This window comes from Chroicocephalus ridibundus, chromosome 2, assembly GCF_963924245.1.
Source record: "Chroicocephalus ridibundus chromosome 2, bChrRid1.1, whole genome shotgun sequence".
Lineage (NCBI taxonomy): Eukaryota > Metazoa > Chordata > Aves > Charadriiformes > Laridae > Chroicocephalus > Chroicocephalus ridibundus.
The window spans coordinates 10,957,066-10,975,553 of NC_086285.1; the positions used below are offsets into that span (position 1 = coordinate 10,957,066).

Genomic DNA, 18,488 nt, shown 5'->3' on the forward strand with positions numbered 1-18,488 from the left:
ATTATTTCTAATATCCAGTCTAAACCTCCCCTGGCACAACTTGAGACCATTTCCTCTTGTCCTATCTCCCGTTCCTTGGGAGAAGAGACCAACCCCCACTTCTGTATGACCTCCTGTCAGGTAGTTGTAGAGAGTGATAAGGTCTCCCCTCAGCCTCCTTCTCCAGGCTGAACAACCCCAGCTCCCTCAGCTGCTCCTCATAAGACTTCTTCTCCAGACCCCTCACCAGCTTCGTTGCCCTTCTCTGGACCCCCTCCAGCACCTCAATGTCTGTTTTGTGGTGATAGGCCCAAAACTGGACACAGTACTCGAGGTGGGGCCTCACCAGTGCCCAATACAGGTGGATGATCACTGCCCTAGTCCTGCTCACCACACTGTTCCTGATACAGGCCAGGCCTTCTTGGCCACCTGGGCACACTACTGGCTCATATTCACCAAGCAGTCGACCAACACCCCCAGGTCCTTTTCTGCCAGGCAGGTCTCCAGCCTCATCCCCAAGCTTGTAATGCTGCATGGGGTTGTTGTGACACAAAAACAGTTGGTTAAGCTATTGCTTGACCAGCAATAGCTTTCACATCTCTACAGGGATCAACCCCAAACTCAGTTTTACCTCTTGTGCTACCAACCACTAAGAGTGGTTTAATGAACATGTGTGAATTGCATGAGTTCATACAGAAGAGGAACAAGAGGGATGAAGGATGCTCACCAGCAGTAACAGGACATTCTGTGAAAAGCTGATAGACATTACTAGATACACACGAAGAACAAAATTGAACTTATTCCTAGGGGTACCAGAATTTGAACTTGAAAGTACACATCTGATAGTGAAAACATGCTGCGGACTGTCTGCTGTGTTACTAACCGTTCTGTCTTGATAGCTTTCCATTTACACTTTTTGCTTTTTCTTAGCTAAGAAATCCGAGATGAAAACATCTTTTGGAATGAGAAGCCTTAGATACTTATTGCCTTCTGTCTAAAGCAAAGATTTATTTAACTGTATGGCAATATTCCACTAAGTTTGTTTAAAACTCTTAAGGGAAGGTTATAATTCATTTTGATACATATGCCTCTACACATAAATATATGCCAATTCTAACATTTATGATTGCTTGCAGTATAAAAGATATCAGTATAAACCAGATATGAGTTTAACAGTGTAACAGAAGACAACAAATTAGAGTTCTTAAGTTCTCTGATACTCTTTGCCTACAAGCAACACACCAAGAAACCAACATAATGTGAAACATCGATGTATTTATTCACACCGCCAAAGAGTATCAGAGAAACTGAAACAATATGTAGAAAAAAATGTGATAAATATGCAAACTCTGCCTCATCACCAGTTTGATAACAACAGAAGAGAATCAGCTTCCTTGTCCTTCTGGAAGTGGACACATACCGTCACTTCTGGAAACAGCTACCTCTACCTCCAGTATTCTAGGCTTCCCACATCTCCCAGCTTTCAGCTCCTTTTTGTCCACTCTGCTGATTTCAGATGTGTAGTTATCCTGTGAGAGCTCTGCTGCCAGGAGGGAAACATATGGGTAGAATATGAGAGGAAAAGGGACCAGAATGGAAAAGCAGAATTGCGGCAGGACTGAGAAAACCATTGCAAACGTTTGAATTTACCCACCTTTAAATCAGAAAACCTGAGAGGGGCATCTGATTCTTCACAGTTAAGTTAACAAAACAGTAACTTCCCATCGAATAATAATTGTTAACATATTTTCCTAACGCTTATAGAAAGCAGAGTACTGGGAGCTGCTGAGTGAAAGATAACTTACTTGCTTAAAATGCCACCTAACTTTGCAAACATTATGTTGTAACATAAAATAACAGGTTCTACAGTAGGTGGGGTTCTCAATTTGAAACACATTAAAAAATTAATGTTAAAATACTTCTAATTTAACACAAAATAATGTAAAAATCTGGTTGAATTCTCAGTTCTTAAGTGGAAATAAAATATGTTTGAACATACCAATCCATTTTACTGCCAAGGGTAGTAACTACACCCAGCGTGGCTGATTTTAGCTGCACACTTCCCATTAACGTTAATGTAAGTTTCACAGCTATATCGCTGCACATGGGTAGAGAATATACCCTCCGGTTGCTAAATGGCAATGAAAGAAGAGAATGAATACATGGTGATTCCCCTGAAGAGGAAAAATGCCAAGGAAAGAAATGTCAGAAAGAATAATACAATACACAGAATCCATTCAGAGAAGGCAGGACATTGTGGGGGGGAAGGAGGCACTTTCTGGTCTCTTTCCAAAAATCAGTTGTGTTCTGCGTTCCCTGCAACGACGTAATGCTTGAAAAAGACTTAATAGCCTCTTATAAAAGGCGAGTCATGAAATCCAAAAGAAAAAAGCATCTTTTTCTCAATTCAAGTCTATGTTTCAGGTGGACCTACTACTTCTTTAGACCTAGATCTAAAGCTTTATCTCTTTTTTTTTTTTTCCTATTTTTTTTCTATTTACATCTTCTGGATTACATGTAAAGTCAAAAAGAATTAGAGGAACATTTTCATCAGTGCTGCATCCCTGGGGCTCTTTGCTGGTGACAGTTCAACAGTTTGTCTGGCAGAGCTGATCAAGGTTAAAAACGACTTCGCAAAAAAATGGTCCTTTTTAACTGCTACTACTATGAGGTTCCAGCCCAGCTCCAACTGCAGCCACCGAAACGCTGCAAGTTTATCTTATTAGGTGAAGGTCTAGGATTAGGCTGTTAAATCCTGACCTGCATTTCCATGGTACCTACCACTATGCCCAAAACCATTACTTTTTGAAGGTAATGTTTCTTTCTCTGTTCTAAGAACATTACATAAGGTAATGTTCTTACCTTAAAGAAGGTAACCATTCTTTCTCTGTGCATGGTAATAATTTCATGGTGACCATATACCTATGTGAAGTATTTCAATTCAAGAATAAAAATCAGAGGGAACGAACTGTTAAATATGGGTGAAATCACTGCAGACTTGAGGTCCTAGCTGGGGTTTGGAAGCAAAGCTGAACACCTTGACTTCTTCTGAAAAGTTTCCTATTTATCTCTTTCTGTCTTTTATATATATACACAAGTGCACAGACTGTAGCACAAAGAATATCACGATAAGGGAGAAAAGTCTTTTTTAGTTTAGATACAACCATGGAATACAACGACATGAAGAGGCAGTCAACATTATAAAACAAATGATACTTTTTATAAAAATATTTATTGTTTTCAGAATTGTTTTAATATATTAATTTGGGGGGAGTTGCTTATTTTCTTATATTTTGCTAAAGTACTTTATCAGTTTAAAATCCATTACAGGAATCCATTTGTACAGCATTGCTGGATGAAGTGGTAATCATAACTCCCACAAGAAAAATGGGAGGTTTTCGCATGCATTGAATTTTTGCAAACGAAATTTCCAGCAAAATTTTGCCGCATTATCAAGCAAAATAAATACATTTTTTCTTTTCGTTTTCTTTGATTTTCTTTTTATGATTAATATTTTTTCAATGTAAATTAAAAGTATTAACATTATTCATCTGCTGTATATGTATAGTCAAATATACACATATGTAACATACACAGATAACGTATCTGTGTGAATATATAACACGTACACAGATGCATATAAATATATATTTAATTTCTACAACAATATAATTTTTCCCATATTTCTCCAATTTCACATCATATGCTTACTCCTAAGCATCCATTTAGCCAATTTTGTAAACTGTGATAAATCAAATTACTCTGTATTATTAGTTCACTTACTCTGTATTATTAGTTCACTTTTGCTCAGCACAAAACTACAGTGAAAACTGGTTTCCACAACTTCTAATTACAAAACATTAGCTACCTGAGTCTTCTCCAGCTGAGCAGATTAGCATAGATCTTCTCTGCTGACAGCTTTGACCTTCACTCCAGCAAACACTTGTCAAAATGCCAAAAGTAATTACCTGGCTGTTTAGGAAGGAGTAATGGGGTGTAGCTACCTACCTTTTCTTGTTACTGATCTAAAATGTCTATAAAACTTTGCCAAGAGGCACCCTCTGGATTTTGGCATACACATTTTTTTCTCATCTGTCTTTCTTTTCTTTTTCAACAGCGTATCAAATATTAGCTATATCTTCTCCTGCCAGCCAATCCCATCGCTGTTCTGGGGCGCAGGCTAAATAACCCACTAGGCGGATCTTTCAACCAAAATGATTTTATGATTGCTGTCATCCTGATCTTGTTGCACTGATGCAACCAGGAAAAAAAATATACAAAAAAGCAGTAGAAGCACCACAGGAACAAATGATCATAATTATACTATAGAAGACCATCCTGTTTATCCTCTGAATTATCTTAAAAGGACAATTATGTTATAGCTTTTTTTTTTCTTTTCATATAAAGCCTTTTTCCTATTCATATTTCAGGTTTACAATTAAGAAAACAGAGGCACAGAGAATTTACAGGTACTTCTCAAAAATCTATGACTAGATTAAATCTAGCTCATCTTTTGGCTTCAGCAGCATAAAGCTGTACAATTTCTCTTAATCTGGAATGTTCAAATTTATAGAAAATATTTTCCAAGGAGAACAAAGCGATTTAACATATTTTCTTGATGACTACAGGATACTAGACAGATTAAGTATTTGCAGATTATTGCAGTGGTCATTAATCTCTAAAGCCCACATACAGTTTTTGTCAGACAATGGAAAACAGCATCTCCAAATAAGAACAAGATCAAAGATCTATAAATCTGACTCCATCTTAACTTACATGTCAGAATTGATACGTGGAGTTCAGGAAAGCTCAGGAAAACAACCCCAACTTTCTTTGACCACAGATAGTCCAGAAAACAAAATTAATGAACATCAAATCGCTTGCCTCATAGTCACAACATGCTCTAACATTTGTGCAGGCAACCAGGTAGCAGCAGCAGCTGCTGAAGTAGCCTTCAATCCGTAGGAGAAAGACTGCTCCAAATGAAGGCAATGTTAACATACAGGACTGCGTACTGCTGACATGTGTGCCCTTGTGACTACTGCCAACAAACTCCCCTTATCTTCAAAAACTCTCCCAAAGCTCTCAAGTTATTCCTTGTCCCACCGTCAAGAGCTCATTATTTCCCCCCTCAGATACATTCCTCCACAAGCTACCAGCAGCAGAAGGTCAGGCAAACGGCTATTTTCAAGACAGATGATAAGTGAATCCTCCGGACTTCCTAACTAAGCCTTTGTCAGCCAAAAACTCTCCACCTGCCCTTTCATCCCAGGTCATGCTTATGCCTTCTTCCCAAGATGTCATCCCATAAATCGTGTTCTACCAAGAGAACAGATTGTAGCCAGGTTCGCGTCAGCTGCCCCTACACGCTGCTACCGAAACACCCTGCTTCTGGAGAAGTGCCTTTTCATGTTATTACTTTTCTCCAGCAAAAAGGGATGACAGCCTTATTCTAAGATTATTCTGTGTGTAATTGATTTTGTGTTTTTTTCTTGTGCTTTAAATAACAGCTGTTTTTCATAGAGCCCTGAAGTAGCACCTCTCTCCCTCGCAATTTTTTATTATTTGGCTGATATGAAAGCTATCACTTACAATCACAAGACTGCTAATCATCCAACTTCATATATTGAAAATAGAATATTTAGTTACATCAGATAAAGGGCATTTTCCTGTTTGTACCAACTAAAATAGAACATTATCCCCTGTTCCACATGGTGCCTAGTGTTTATTTGCATGCATAGTTTAAAATTGTTAGGTTTATTTTGTTGTTCCACATTTTGAAAAGTTATACTCAATCTGTCTAATGGCTGGAAAAAGATGTACTGACTGTTCTTTTTCAGGTAAAGGCTAGGTTACAATACGATCTAACCTAAATTAGGGTTTCTTTAATCCTTTTAGTTATGCTCACCTAAAAAGTTACATATTCACCAAAAAATATTAGATCAGCCTTACCTAGTCTTTACAGAAAAACTGCCTTTTTTGTACCCGCCTTGCCATATTTTTTCTTACTGTAGCATTCCTAAATGATTTGTTGCAATATGCTTAGGATTTGGTATAAACAGTCTCTTAAGTGTACTGCACAAAAATATATAACAATTATGAAAGTATATATATAACTATAACATTTAAGGATGTCTGGAATTGTAAGCATTGTTATATGTCATATTGCTTATATATCTCCTTTTTCCTGGAAAATGCTTATCATAAAAATGCTAAATAGAAGCATTTTTGCTAAATAATATAACGAAATATGACATTAAGCAGGTTGTCTTGGGTTTGGGGACTTCTGCTTGCTTCGCTTTAAATTAGAATGAAATTTAGTTCTCAAATATTTTAGTATAGGGACTTTTTGATACCATGTTCACAGTGGGACCCCATAGTACTGCTGTTATACAAAAATTAATACCTCTTAATTTCAATCACACATCATCAGTGCTACGGGCTTCAGTGCAGCTACCCATTGCTTTACATCAGCTGAAAACAGTCCTTTTAAAATGCACAGGTCAGTTTGAAATATCTACATAAGGAAACATGCAGCAAATTTAATATGGAAAAAGACTTTTCACTTCTATAGTCAAAAATGTATTGGGAGATTTCTTGGACTTGAACGAAAACCACTTTTCACTTCAACTACATGGCAGTTTCATCTTGCGTAAGCAGCTGTAGGTGTGAACAAGCTGACTGCAGGAATTTGATTGTTTAATAATGTTAAACGTGGTAATATTTATCAAACTTGAAATCTTTGCAAGTTTACTCAGTCTTAAATTAATTTTGAATTCCTAAAGAGCTTTGAACATGTTACCAAAGGAAAATGTGAATGAAGGAGGCTTGAGTAGAAGAAATCAGGATTTGCACCAGAAGATTTTAAGCACGATAAAAAACATTTTTGAATATGTTACGAAGCAGGGACTACTGGAAGATCCTGAAAGCTGTACTAAATTCTACAGTCCTGACTGCAAGCAATCTCTAACCTCCACAATATCTATATATTTCTGTGGATATTAGTGATGACTTTCTCTCACCTACCTTTAGCCACCTGTGATAAGTGCCAGTGCATACAATCTATCTTTTCATTTTGAATTTAGAGGCAATCTAGGCAACTAGTTTTGACTAAATGCCTAACATTGTTAGATGTCATATTACCAGAGGCTGTTTAAAAAAGTAAACTTTAAAATCACTATTAACCTTTAAATCATGACGTAAATTACTTTAATAGAGGACTTGTTTTTACCTGTCTTCAGTGGCCTGCCTACAGATTTCAGAAAAAGCAACTAACAGAAACACATGAGTAGCTGCAAATCAACCTTTGCAGCTATATATTTTTCTAAGCTTCAATTCTGGTCTTTTCATTGAACCTTTGATAGAACCGTCTGGTTCAGGTATCAGCTGTTGTATTCTAAAACGTTAATATATATCTATATATAAAATACATCAGTGGTGTGTTTCTCTTTATTTTAGTTTAATCCCAATCTGATGGTTTTCTATGAATGGGTGCTTAATAAGAGGCATCAGAACATAATGACATGAACCATTGTTGCTTTAATTAAAGAACACTGGCTACATAATGCTACTTAGCTCTTGTTTTTCTCCTCAGTTCTATAAAATGATTAACTAGCTTTAGAGTTCCCAATAGTTAAAAAGCATGATTTAGGGGTTTATGCTGGAATAGATTACATCACTTTATAAGGTGAACAGAAGGAAGTTCTGAAGTTTTCTGTTACAACAGAAAGCGGTTTTAAAGTAAAAAGATTTCTTTCTAAAATTAGATACCTCACAGTTATTCTTAGAGGACACAAGTGTATGTTAAAAAAACCCCCATCCTTACATATCACAGCGATGAATACCACAAATAGAAGGAAGTCACTGGAGAAGAGCCATAATCAAAGGCACTTCTTGTTCCTCAGGATTGAGGCACGTTTACTGCAGGCTAGCACCCATCACAATTGCTAAAACTCATTCCGTTTTCTAACAGAAGAACAAGATGGGAAGGAAATCCCGTCTCAAAATGCCATTAATTATTGTATCAGACATTTGGTAGTGCAGGAAACAGTTTAGATTCTGAATAATATTTCAAAAATATGTCATCCTTTATTCAGCAATGGAAAGGTTTGAGGAAAATATTCAGATAGATATAGAAAATACAGCGGGTGAAAGGGAATTGATCCACTCGGAGGGGCAAAAAGGACAATGTGAACTAAGGAAGCTTGAGTTGAAGAAATCAGGATTTGCATCAAAAGACTTAAGAGAGCTAGCACGGAAGAAGAGCTGTCAAACTTTTACGTTTCACATTACAGACCAAAGGATTGTAATCCTCCTTAAACCAGGGCAACAGCAAGTGAAATCAGATGGACCTCACAGCCTCCTGGCTACGTTGTTCAAAGTTTCTGACACAGAAGCTGTCAGTTCACTTCAAAGATGAACTTCGAATTATTCATAGACACACTCTTTGTTACTGTCTCAGAGAGAAAGACACCTAGTTGCATAGTCTACAAAAATCTAGACAGAGGGAAGGAATTCAGCCATAGACTTTCATCTTGTTCTGTTCACTTCATCACAGCTGAACTATGAATCTGACAATGACTGGCCAATGAATACTTTCAAAACAACCATTATTGCTCACGGTTGTGGGCTAGAAAATGAAACGAAGACAGTGTGCCAGCATGGACATGTTTGTGACTGAAGCAACAGAGTTAATCTTTCTGAGACTTCTCACAAGATGTGCAATGCCTGTGCCAAAAATCAACAGGACTGGTTATGGCCATTTAGGAAGAACAAGGACTTCTTAGAGAAGAGGAAGCCTTTTTACCCAGAAATTAAAATTTCCTGCTTCTGATGATATAGAATTCATATCTCCTGCACCAATGGTCACCGTGAAAAAGAAGATGGATGTTGCCATCACCAAAACTACACAACGGACATTGCCAAGTTTCATTATGCCAGCAACAGGAGCAGTACAAAGAATAATAAATTCCTAGATTACACGTAGCCAAGTGAAATACATTCTGCAAGGACCTTCTAGCAATTAACCAACAATGGTCTAAAAAACATCAAAGGCCAGACAGTGTTTAATCACAAACTGAAATAAGCAGAGAGAGAAAATCACAGTATTCTGAACTCAGTGTATTAAATGTCATTTCCCAGGTTTTGTTCAAAATCCTCTGTGAGACCATGATGTTTTTAAGACGTAAATCAGCAACTCTATTCTAAACATGCTTTCAACTAAATACATGGATAGCTTAATAAAACTTTGCATAATCTTACTCTTGCAGTTGACGATTTATTCCTCATTGTTCTCTTGTTCCTTCTGCTAGTCTCCCTTCTCTACATTTATACGTTCTTTACATACACACATTACATGTAGCTTTACTATGTGAAGATATAGAGTTATGTTATATGAAGATAAATTGAAGACAGTTCTTTCTCTTTTGTTCTCCTGAGAACCTCCTATAACAATTTTCTTGCTAATAATGGATAATAATATAGAGTTATCATGTTTCTGTCAACAATGCTGGTAGGGTCAATACCTACTGGCTAGAGAGCGAGTGAGCCTCTGCAGCGATCCTAGAAATGAACAGCCAATTTAAGTTGCATACTAGATCCTCATCAATTGATTCTCTAATGTTGAGTAAACTATCTTCCCTCTGTGCCTTGTTTTGATAAATTTCAGACCATGAAATTAAGAGTTGTGCAAGCTTTATAGAGGTATTCCATAAATGTGCTTTTTATTATACGTATTTCTATTATGCAGCAAACTGGAAAGATAACCCCCTATGACCAATAAATAGAGGATGACATTTCATGACCAGAATGAACACAAGAGGACAGGCATATAAATCAATGCTTTAGACTTACATCAGATTTGCTAAAATTTGAACTGTATATTTCAATTGTACTGAAGGCTAATACAACCAACTGCTGGAAACAGCTAAAAAATGCACCTAAGCATTATGGCTTTGACCGATCATTTCTACTTTCATAGTTAAGTCATTTAAAATACACTTATAATGGATATTTGCAGCACTGAATTTATAAAGAAATCAAAATATATTCATGTCAGAGTCTCAGCCCTTTTTAACAGGGCACAAATTTGATGTCTGACATAACCTATTCTGCTGAAGAATCTCTTAAGAAATGGGAGCAATAAACAGATTTCTGCAGTGACTGTGTAAGGCAGGTTCCTCAGCAATATTTCCAAGTTGAAGAAGAAACTGGGATCATTTTTTTTAATGCACGTGGAGCACGCGCTCTCTGACATGGCTTTGAAATTTAAATTTCTTGGTCATTCTTCAGAAAATTCTGTATTTCAAGCCTGCTAACTATCCAAGGTCATTAAAGGGTTTTATGGTGTGATGGGAACTAAGAGCCTTTGAAACTAGACCACTGATTTAGATACTTAAGCCTACACATTTCGAAGAGGAATTTTTGACACCTATAAATACAGCTCAGAGTTGCCTAGTAAAAGGAACATATCAGAGGCAGAATAAGGCATAAACACCAACTGAAACCAGGGTCACTAATATGACAGGCCATTTAGCCATCCTAATTTAGATAAAATCTACGACATCTTGGACCACTCCAAACCAATAAGACACCATCAGCCTAAATCACTAGACAAGGTGAGTTAACTCTAAGGGTTTTGAAGTGCCCTTTTCATCTCAAAAGACTGTTTAATGCTAAAAGCTAAGGATCATGTTTTGCCTGTTTAGAGCTGCCAATTTTAGCAAAAATATTCAGTTTTAATGTCAAAAAGTTCTATTGCAATATTTGTTGCCATGGATATTTCCCCACAGCTGGGACATGACCAAAATTTGTAGGTGTCAAATCTCAAAATCTGTAAGTCTACAAATTTAATCATTTGCAGTTGTTTAAAACTGCAAGGTAATTCTATATGCATTTTTTTTGTATGTTCCAATACTTTTGAGGTGATATCTTTATTACAAGTAGCCTATTATACAGTTAAATTTTAATGATAATATAGTATTTTTTGCATTTGTGGGGGTTCTTTTTGAGTGGAATTAATTTTGCAAGGCATTTTTTGCAGAATTAGCAAGCTGGCAGAGAAAGAATTTTTGGACAAGAAGGTTATATGACTCGATACCCTACTCTCTAAGTCATGATTACTGGTCTCTGTCAAACCATGCACATTGTGAAAATGTAGGTGTCACCCGTCGGGAAACAGAAAAGTAAAAAAAAACCCGATGAACAAAAATCAAAACCCAAAACCAAGCCAAACCAATAGCTCAGTCAAGTTGGGGGAATTAAAAAAAAAAATTTTGTAAAGTTTTCTTGATAGTCTGATATACCTTCAAAAACCATATTTTGAAGAAAATGAAATCAAGATTTCTGACTTGCTACAAGGGTGTGTATCACAACACATCTTAGACAAAAGAACCTGCAGACAAGACCTATCAACTCCCCAACATCTGGTTATGCATTGCCTTTTGCTGTGCTATCTGTCCCCTATCACTAATATGCCTACTCTATGCGTACATTCCTTTGCTCTTCAGTCTCCATTTTTCATAACACCTACAATGTTGCATTTTAATACATATCAAAAAAATTGTAAGCATGATTCCAACCAGTAAAAGGCTGCAGCTACACAAATAAATGCTTTTATTTCACCTTGGCAATGCTGAGCACAAGACTTCTCTCCTACATCTCTTTTTCATGTGTGCAGTGTGTATATGATCGTTACAGCCAGATGATGCTAAAATTCTATGGTTGGAAACTTCAGAAGTTTCCTTTTTTCTAATTATCACTGTTAATATACATGTCTTTGCATAAATAGTGGGATTCTGGAGTACCTATAAAGCAAACTCCTCGCTCATTAGTATACTGACTATATTGCAATTTTATATAAACAGAGTTATCTTACTGACAATTGTTCTCTGCTAGATTTTTCCTAACCTTTAAACTGAAGAGAAATGAAATCCACATTCATTTGTCTAAATGATGTCATGTGCCAAGTATAATTACTTCTAGAGCAGGTCATCTATGTCTAGAGAAAGTTTATTTCTTCAAAATGTTGCGATGAAATTACACTGCACCATTGAGCTTGACTTACTGGAGAGAAACAGGGCAGAGGACAGCTGCTTGATGCAAGATATGTTCTATGTTATGAACGTCAAAGTATGTGACACTGGCAAAACATTGCCTGTCCTTCTGCTCTGTAGTCAAAGAGCAAATGAAGGTACTGTTAATGTGAGAAAGCAAGCTATTCACAATTTTAAATTACTCTGTTGTCAGCTTTCCTGTACAATTATGTAGCCCTAGAAACTCCAAAAAAAAGTAAGCAAAACATTTATGCAGAATTGGAACCGTAGATCACTGGGAAAAAAATTTATCAGCAAGAAGGCAGCTGAAGGATTTGAGAGAGCTTTATCTCTCCTCAAGCCTGGTCTCATGTACACCAAAAAGAACGTCTCTCAAACTCCAAGAAAACATAGGAAACCATTTTTATTATCATACTTCCATATCGCTATTTTTTAGTAGATATTCTAAGTCATTCACCTGTTTACGTAGTTGCTAAAGAATCCCATGCCTTCTCTAACCTGCCTATTTGTCAAGCTCCACAGGTGAGGATGCAAAACTTTAAATATAGTCCCCTATAATTAAACCTAAATAATGCAAGGAAAATATGCAGTTTATCCATTTTGGTTACAAAAATATATACTACATGAATAATAACATCAAACTGCTGCACAGAAACTGTTCTTTTGGATATCAGTGAGATGTGCATGCACACAACATCCGCACAAATAAATTATTTTTTGCAAATCGTGATAATTTACATTCCCATAATTACTATGGCATCTGATTACTTATATTTCTAAATTCTTTTACTTTCTAAGGATGTGATGGACAGTGAAATTCTTCTGTCAGTTTGGTGTATTCATTCTCTGTAAACAAGATCTGCTTGCAGAGTTCCTGGATGGATGTCAAGTTACCTAATAGCAACACACCACGGAGTAATGCATTGACCTGTGCCTGCCCTGGAAGTATGCACTGATTTATTCTGCTTTGGTTTCCTTTGGGAAAATTAAGTTTTTGGAATGCTTTTCTTCAAGACACTGTTGACTTTTTAGATTTCTAATTACAACTAAAGCCTGAAAAAACTTCTTATGTAAGTATATACCGCTGCTCATTTTTTAACTGAATTTATATTTCGCTTTAGAGATCTGCAAGTAAGAAGTTTGCTCAAAATAAATGAACTGATTACCGAGTACATTGACAAGCTACTGCAACCTTATTTATGGGATAGAAAAGAAAAATGAGATACTTTTTTAATTTAAAATGTTTGACAGCTGGTAGAATTGTGAGCGTTTTTTTGGTAAAAGGCAAACACAGGGTTTAGCTATAACAACACTATGGCCATGGTGACACACTGAGAGGAGCTGATATAAGACTCCTGTAAACCTCTTTCTGCAGCCATCAAAACCTAAAAATCTTAATGTACTAAACAAATAGAAGTTAGGAAATGACTGGGATATGGATATATAGAGTAGATAAAATTACAATATAAAAGATTAGTTTAAACTGGTTAATCCGTAGAACTTCCTCTGGGGTGACTTTTTTTTGTCCCCAGAACCTCCCTACTTTGTCAGCAATATTTAAGTTAAGGAAGTTGAAAACAACTACTTTGATCCCAGTGGTAAGAAAAAACCCCAACATTACTTCTTAGTTTTGCTGAAATAAACTAGTCACAGCACTTACACATTTCAGAGTAACTTGGTAAGAACAGGCCAAGGCGCACCAGGAACCTCCTGAACTTGACCAGGTTTCTACGGACTTGCAAAGTTTCAGGGGATGTCTTTTCCATGTACTTGTAAATTTTTTAACGCATGTAAACTTCATAATCTACAACAGGCATAACTACATACTGCATTCCTATTTATTTTGAACCTGCCTTCTGCCAGTTTCATCTGTTCTGCCATTGTTAGAGCCACTGCGCAATCCCATGCACACTCGCTGTGCCACTCCGGTCTTGACAAACCTTTCTCATACCATACTCATCTTTTTTTCCCAAATAAAGATTCCTGCCTGATTTCACCATTTGTTATACGGAAGATATTCCATACTTAAGAGTCATGCATTCTGCCTTTCTCTGAATCTTTCCATTTCAACCTGAGTTCCCAACCCCTCTGAGCTATGAGAAGCAGAACTGTGTGTCGTATTTAAATAAAGGCAAGGGATAGACTTATGCAATGATCAATTATACCATTCTGTTCTCTATTCCTTTCTGAATAATTCTTAAAAACACCTTCTTTGTTGAACTGGTAATGGAAACTGAATTGTTATTTTCATTACATTACCTATTACTACACTAAGTTCTTACGCCAGAGCAGTAATGGTCTATTTAGACCTATAACTTCGTATGTAAAGCTATTTTTTTCTCCATATGCTTTTTTTTTAATGCTAATTCACAGTGAATTTCATCTGCCATTTTGATTCCAGTCACTCGGTTTGTTAAAGTTTTTATACATTTATAAGTCCAACTTTCACTTTTAATACTGTAAATAATTTAATACAATTAACAGACTTTCTCACCACACTGTTTACCCTCTTTTCCAGCTTGTTTCTAAGTACGTTGGATGCCACATTCCCAGCAGAGATCCTTGCACTTTTCTGCTATCTTTAGCCTTTGAAAAAACTAATAATCTATTCGTAATCTGTTTCTTGTATCTTAACCAATTACTGATCCACCATTTTCATGTTCCATATTCCACATTCCAAGAAACAATTAGTTTCTTTAGAAATTTCTAGTGGAAGACCTTGGCAAAAGTCTTTCCCAACCCAGGCAGGCTCTACTGGCTGCATCATGTTTGTTGATCCCTTCAGAGAGATTCAAAAGATTTACAAGGCAAGGCACTGCTATAGAAAAAACATATTATTTTTTCCCCAGGTAAATCATACACATTGAGGTGTCCCATAATTCAATAATTACTTTGTTGTAATTTCCTAATTTTGACCGTGTGCCTCTAGGGCGTTATGGCATGTTAAACCCTTTTAAGAAAAATGGTATCCCATTGGCTACTCTCTAATCATCAGTTAACAAGACCCATCTCCAACGGGTTCCACAAAGGAAAGCTCCGGTATGGGAACTACCCCAGTTCTTTCTATCACTAAATTCATCCGTAGTGAAGCAAAAGGAGAAGTTAATGGACAGTTTGGGGCTCCCGGTGTTTTATTTACATGGATTTTTTTTTTGTTTCTACTTTCAAGAAACATTGCAACTTGTTTACTCATAATTTTTAAAACCTATGAACTGGGTAATTTGGAAACAAATCACTTACCAATTCAGTTACTTTGACAAAATTATTTATTGCAGTCAGCAACTCCATAATAGTTATTAGCCAAGTTGACAAGAAGCCAACAGGTTTCTTGGAACAGTGGTACTTATTCAGAAGTAGCTTAGCTCCAGAAATGCAATGTTTATTACCAAGATTAACTTGTCATTGAAATTGCCTAAACAACACACCAACAGAGCTACAGTTCTACAACCTATTGATCCAGAAACTAAGGCTAACATGTAATAACATTTTTGTTCCCTGAAAAAAAGTATCAGAAAAGCAAAGGTATTACATCCTCATTTAGAAATAACCAGTCTGTTTTTATGAGTTCATGACAACACTGAAGAGTTTTTCACATGCTGGGCCTTGACTACAAGTCTCTATTTAATCCATTTCATCGACAAACAAGGAAGTCTCAGGCAGTTTTAATTGACTCAGAGGCACTACACTTCTATTTCCCATATGTGCCACTCACCTCTTGACTGTCTCTTTCCTTAAATGTCAATCTTCTGGGAGAATGGGATGTCTCTGTGCTGTTTGCAGTGCTACTGCCTGCTAAAAGGGCGCGTGGGAGGTCACAGTTTGGGAACGAAGGACAAGGACTCTTACCTGCTGCTTTGGCAACATCTGCAGTTGAAATGTTTTGGAGGTTTGAGTGCACTCTGAAGGTCACAGCTGGTCCCAGCACGCTGGAAGAGATTATTAAAAAACATAAGATTCATAATCAGGAGACATGGCGTAATATTGCTTATCAAAATAGGTTTTTAAGGAGATACTATTAAGACACCATTTAGCTCTCTTCCTTTTGCTTCATTAGCTACATTTGCATACATTTTTATACCTCTTGTGGTTTCTTCTGTGTATCTTGTGCCTGTCTGAAAGAATTTCAACGACATTAACTAAACTTCAGAACACTCCTGTAAATACTATTCCTATTAGGAAAATGGCAAAATGGAGGCACTGAAATTGTTATTCTCCCAAGTACAGAATAAACCGTCACTGGAAATCAGCACCCAAAGAAGATTACAGGTAGTTTCAAATTTAATATGCCTAACATCAACACAAGGTTTGTCTTCTTGTCACGACTGTAAGTCAGAGGGACAACAAAATAAAAATAGAATATTTATCTTGATCAGGTTCTGCAAGAACATGTGTGGGGAAAAGATTTTGGACAGATCCGATCCAATAAGTGATTTTGACCAGAAAGATACCACAAAGTATTTATTTTTTAACAACAGAGGTAATCACCTCTTTGAATAACTTACGAAGGGAAATAATTGACTCTGGTGACCCTTTTGGGTGCAGTCTGATAGTCCTTTACGGCATTAAAATCCATGAGGCATTTACAGAGGAAGGTACTGATTAGCCAGATGAAGAACGAAAAAGTATTCATGATTTCAGAAAAAAAAATCATTTTAAAGGAAAATAAATCCATATATGCCATTCTGCATTCATTCTCCACCCATCCCAATAATAACCAACTTACAGGCACGTCTGATGAAAAGAATAAAGAAATTTCAGTTCGGGTATCCTTAAAAGTATGCTGAAGTACATATACATATGGAAAACAAAGACAAAAACTGACACCATTATAAAAGTTTGCTTACATACTATGTATTATGTGAGTTCCTAAGTTTTTATTCTTCATATAATCAGGGAAAAGAATTACACTTATACTATGAATAACAACCCTGCTTAAATGGTGAAGTATGATGGCTGGAACCATACGTGTTTTGACCTCCTATAGCTGTGGCTTATGAGAAAATGAAGTCTGAAAAATTGCTGCATAAAAGAAATAACTTGAAAAATATTTTTGTTGCAGGGCTTGAAATGAGGTATTAAATTATTCTTTTACCAACATGTTAATATTTTGCATTCATACAATGGAGAGTACTTAATGAAGTGTGCTTAACTGCATCACATATATCCTAGACAGAAATACCTTTAAACTTTTTCCATTTCAGGAAGAATAAAACCTATTATTAACCACAGGACTGTGTTTCGAGGTCGCAAAGGGAATTGGAGTAAGACTAAGAAGCATCCTTTCTATCTTTTACTAGCAAAGCATGCACTGTGCACATTTAATTCTGGAGTTAATAAGAACTGTCATTAATCAATCATTTTTCTCTAAATACTGTTGCGGGGGGGGGGGAGAGAAAGAAAACAGAGAGATTTTATTGCTAAAGGACACTCCAGATGTCAAATCATTAATGAGCAAGAAATGTATTTTAATAATGTTAGGTAATTATAAAGCATTTCTCATCATCATTTAAATAATATTTCAGGTTATAATACTCTGCAATAATATATACTGCAAAGTATATGTTATTTGAGATAACTACTATACAAAAATTCAGACCATTCCCTGATTCTGTCAGTGAGACTGAGACAATCAACCGTAAAAAGCACCTGGGAGGTTCATGATATCATCCATACACTGAATACAACTGCCTTGCACAGTCCTTCCTTCTGCATTGGCAGCCTGAGACACGATGATTCCGCCGTGGCGGCTCAGACAGTTACAGCGTAATTAGCACTCTGCTTTAAATAAAAGCAGGCACCAGTGCAGTACGCAGCTGTTCCGTGACAAGGACAGGGTGAAAAAGCCCAACTGTAGATATTCCTCCCAAATCGACACTGCACACCGTTATAGCTGAGAGCCTGGAACCAATGCAAACTTTCAAACACAGTGTAGTTACGCTTCGGCTTTATCAGCAAAGACATAGAAAGTTTGTTCCCCTCCTTCCCTTGCCTGAGTTTTTTGCTGCTGTCTCTGGCACAGAGCTCTCTGCCTCCCCCGTCTCCCCCAGTCCTGCCCCTCTCACTGCAGCTAAGCACTTCGTGGCATCATTAAAATCATATATATTAAAACTGGATCATTTCAGTGATCCAGCCCAGGCAGGGAGAGGCAGGGATTTCAGAGTGAAGCCCGGCAGGGACCATGGCGCTATTCTCTAGTGACTCCACCTGGATAACCCGGGAACAGGACAGGATCCCAGTCGTGCCCATGCAGGCATTGCCACAAGCACCGTCATTCCTCCTCGCCGCTGATGAGAAAATGCGGGGAAAAAAAAACAACCCGGAGAAAAAAAACAGGGTGGGGAAAAAAAAATCCTTATGCAAGTGGGATGGTATCTGGTTAACACCGTTCATTTGCAGGAAAGAAGAAATCTCAGAATTGTTTAAAATACCCATTCATATATTACTACGTGGGATATT

At 36.9% G+C, this 18,488-nt stretch overlaps 1 protein-coding gene across 1 annotated transcript in view; it reads right to left on the reverse strand.

The window, feature by feature from the left end:
* The window catches only part of PTPRN2 (protein tyrosine phosphatase receptor type N2), a 659,439-nt gene that overhangs the window by 343,995 nt on the left and 296,956 nt on the right, over positions 1–18,488 (reverse strand). The window contains exon 11 of the mRNA XM_063324424.1: positions 15,879–15,958. Within this exon, the coding sequence (XP_063180494.1) occupies positions 15,879–15,958 (80 nt within the window). The remainder of the gene's footprint in view (positions 1–15,878; positions 15,959–18,488) is intronic.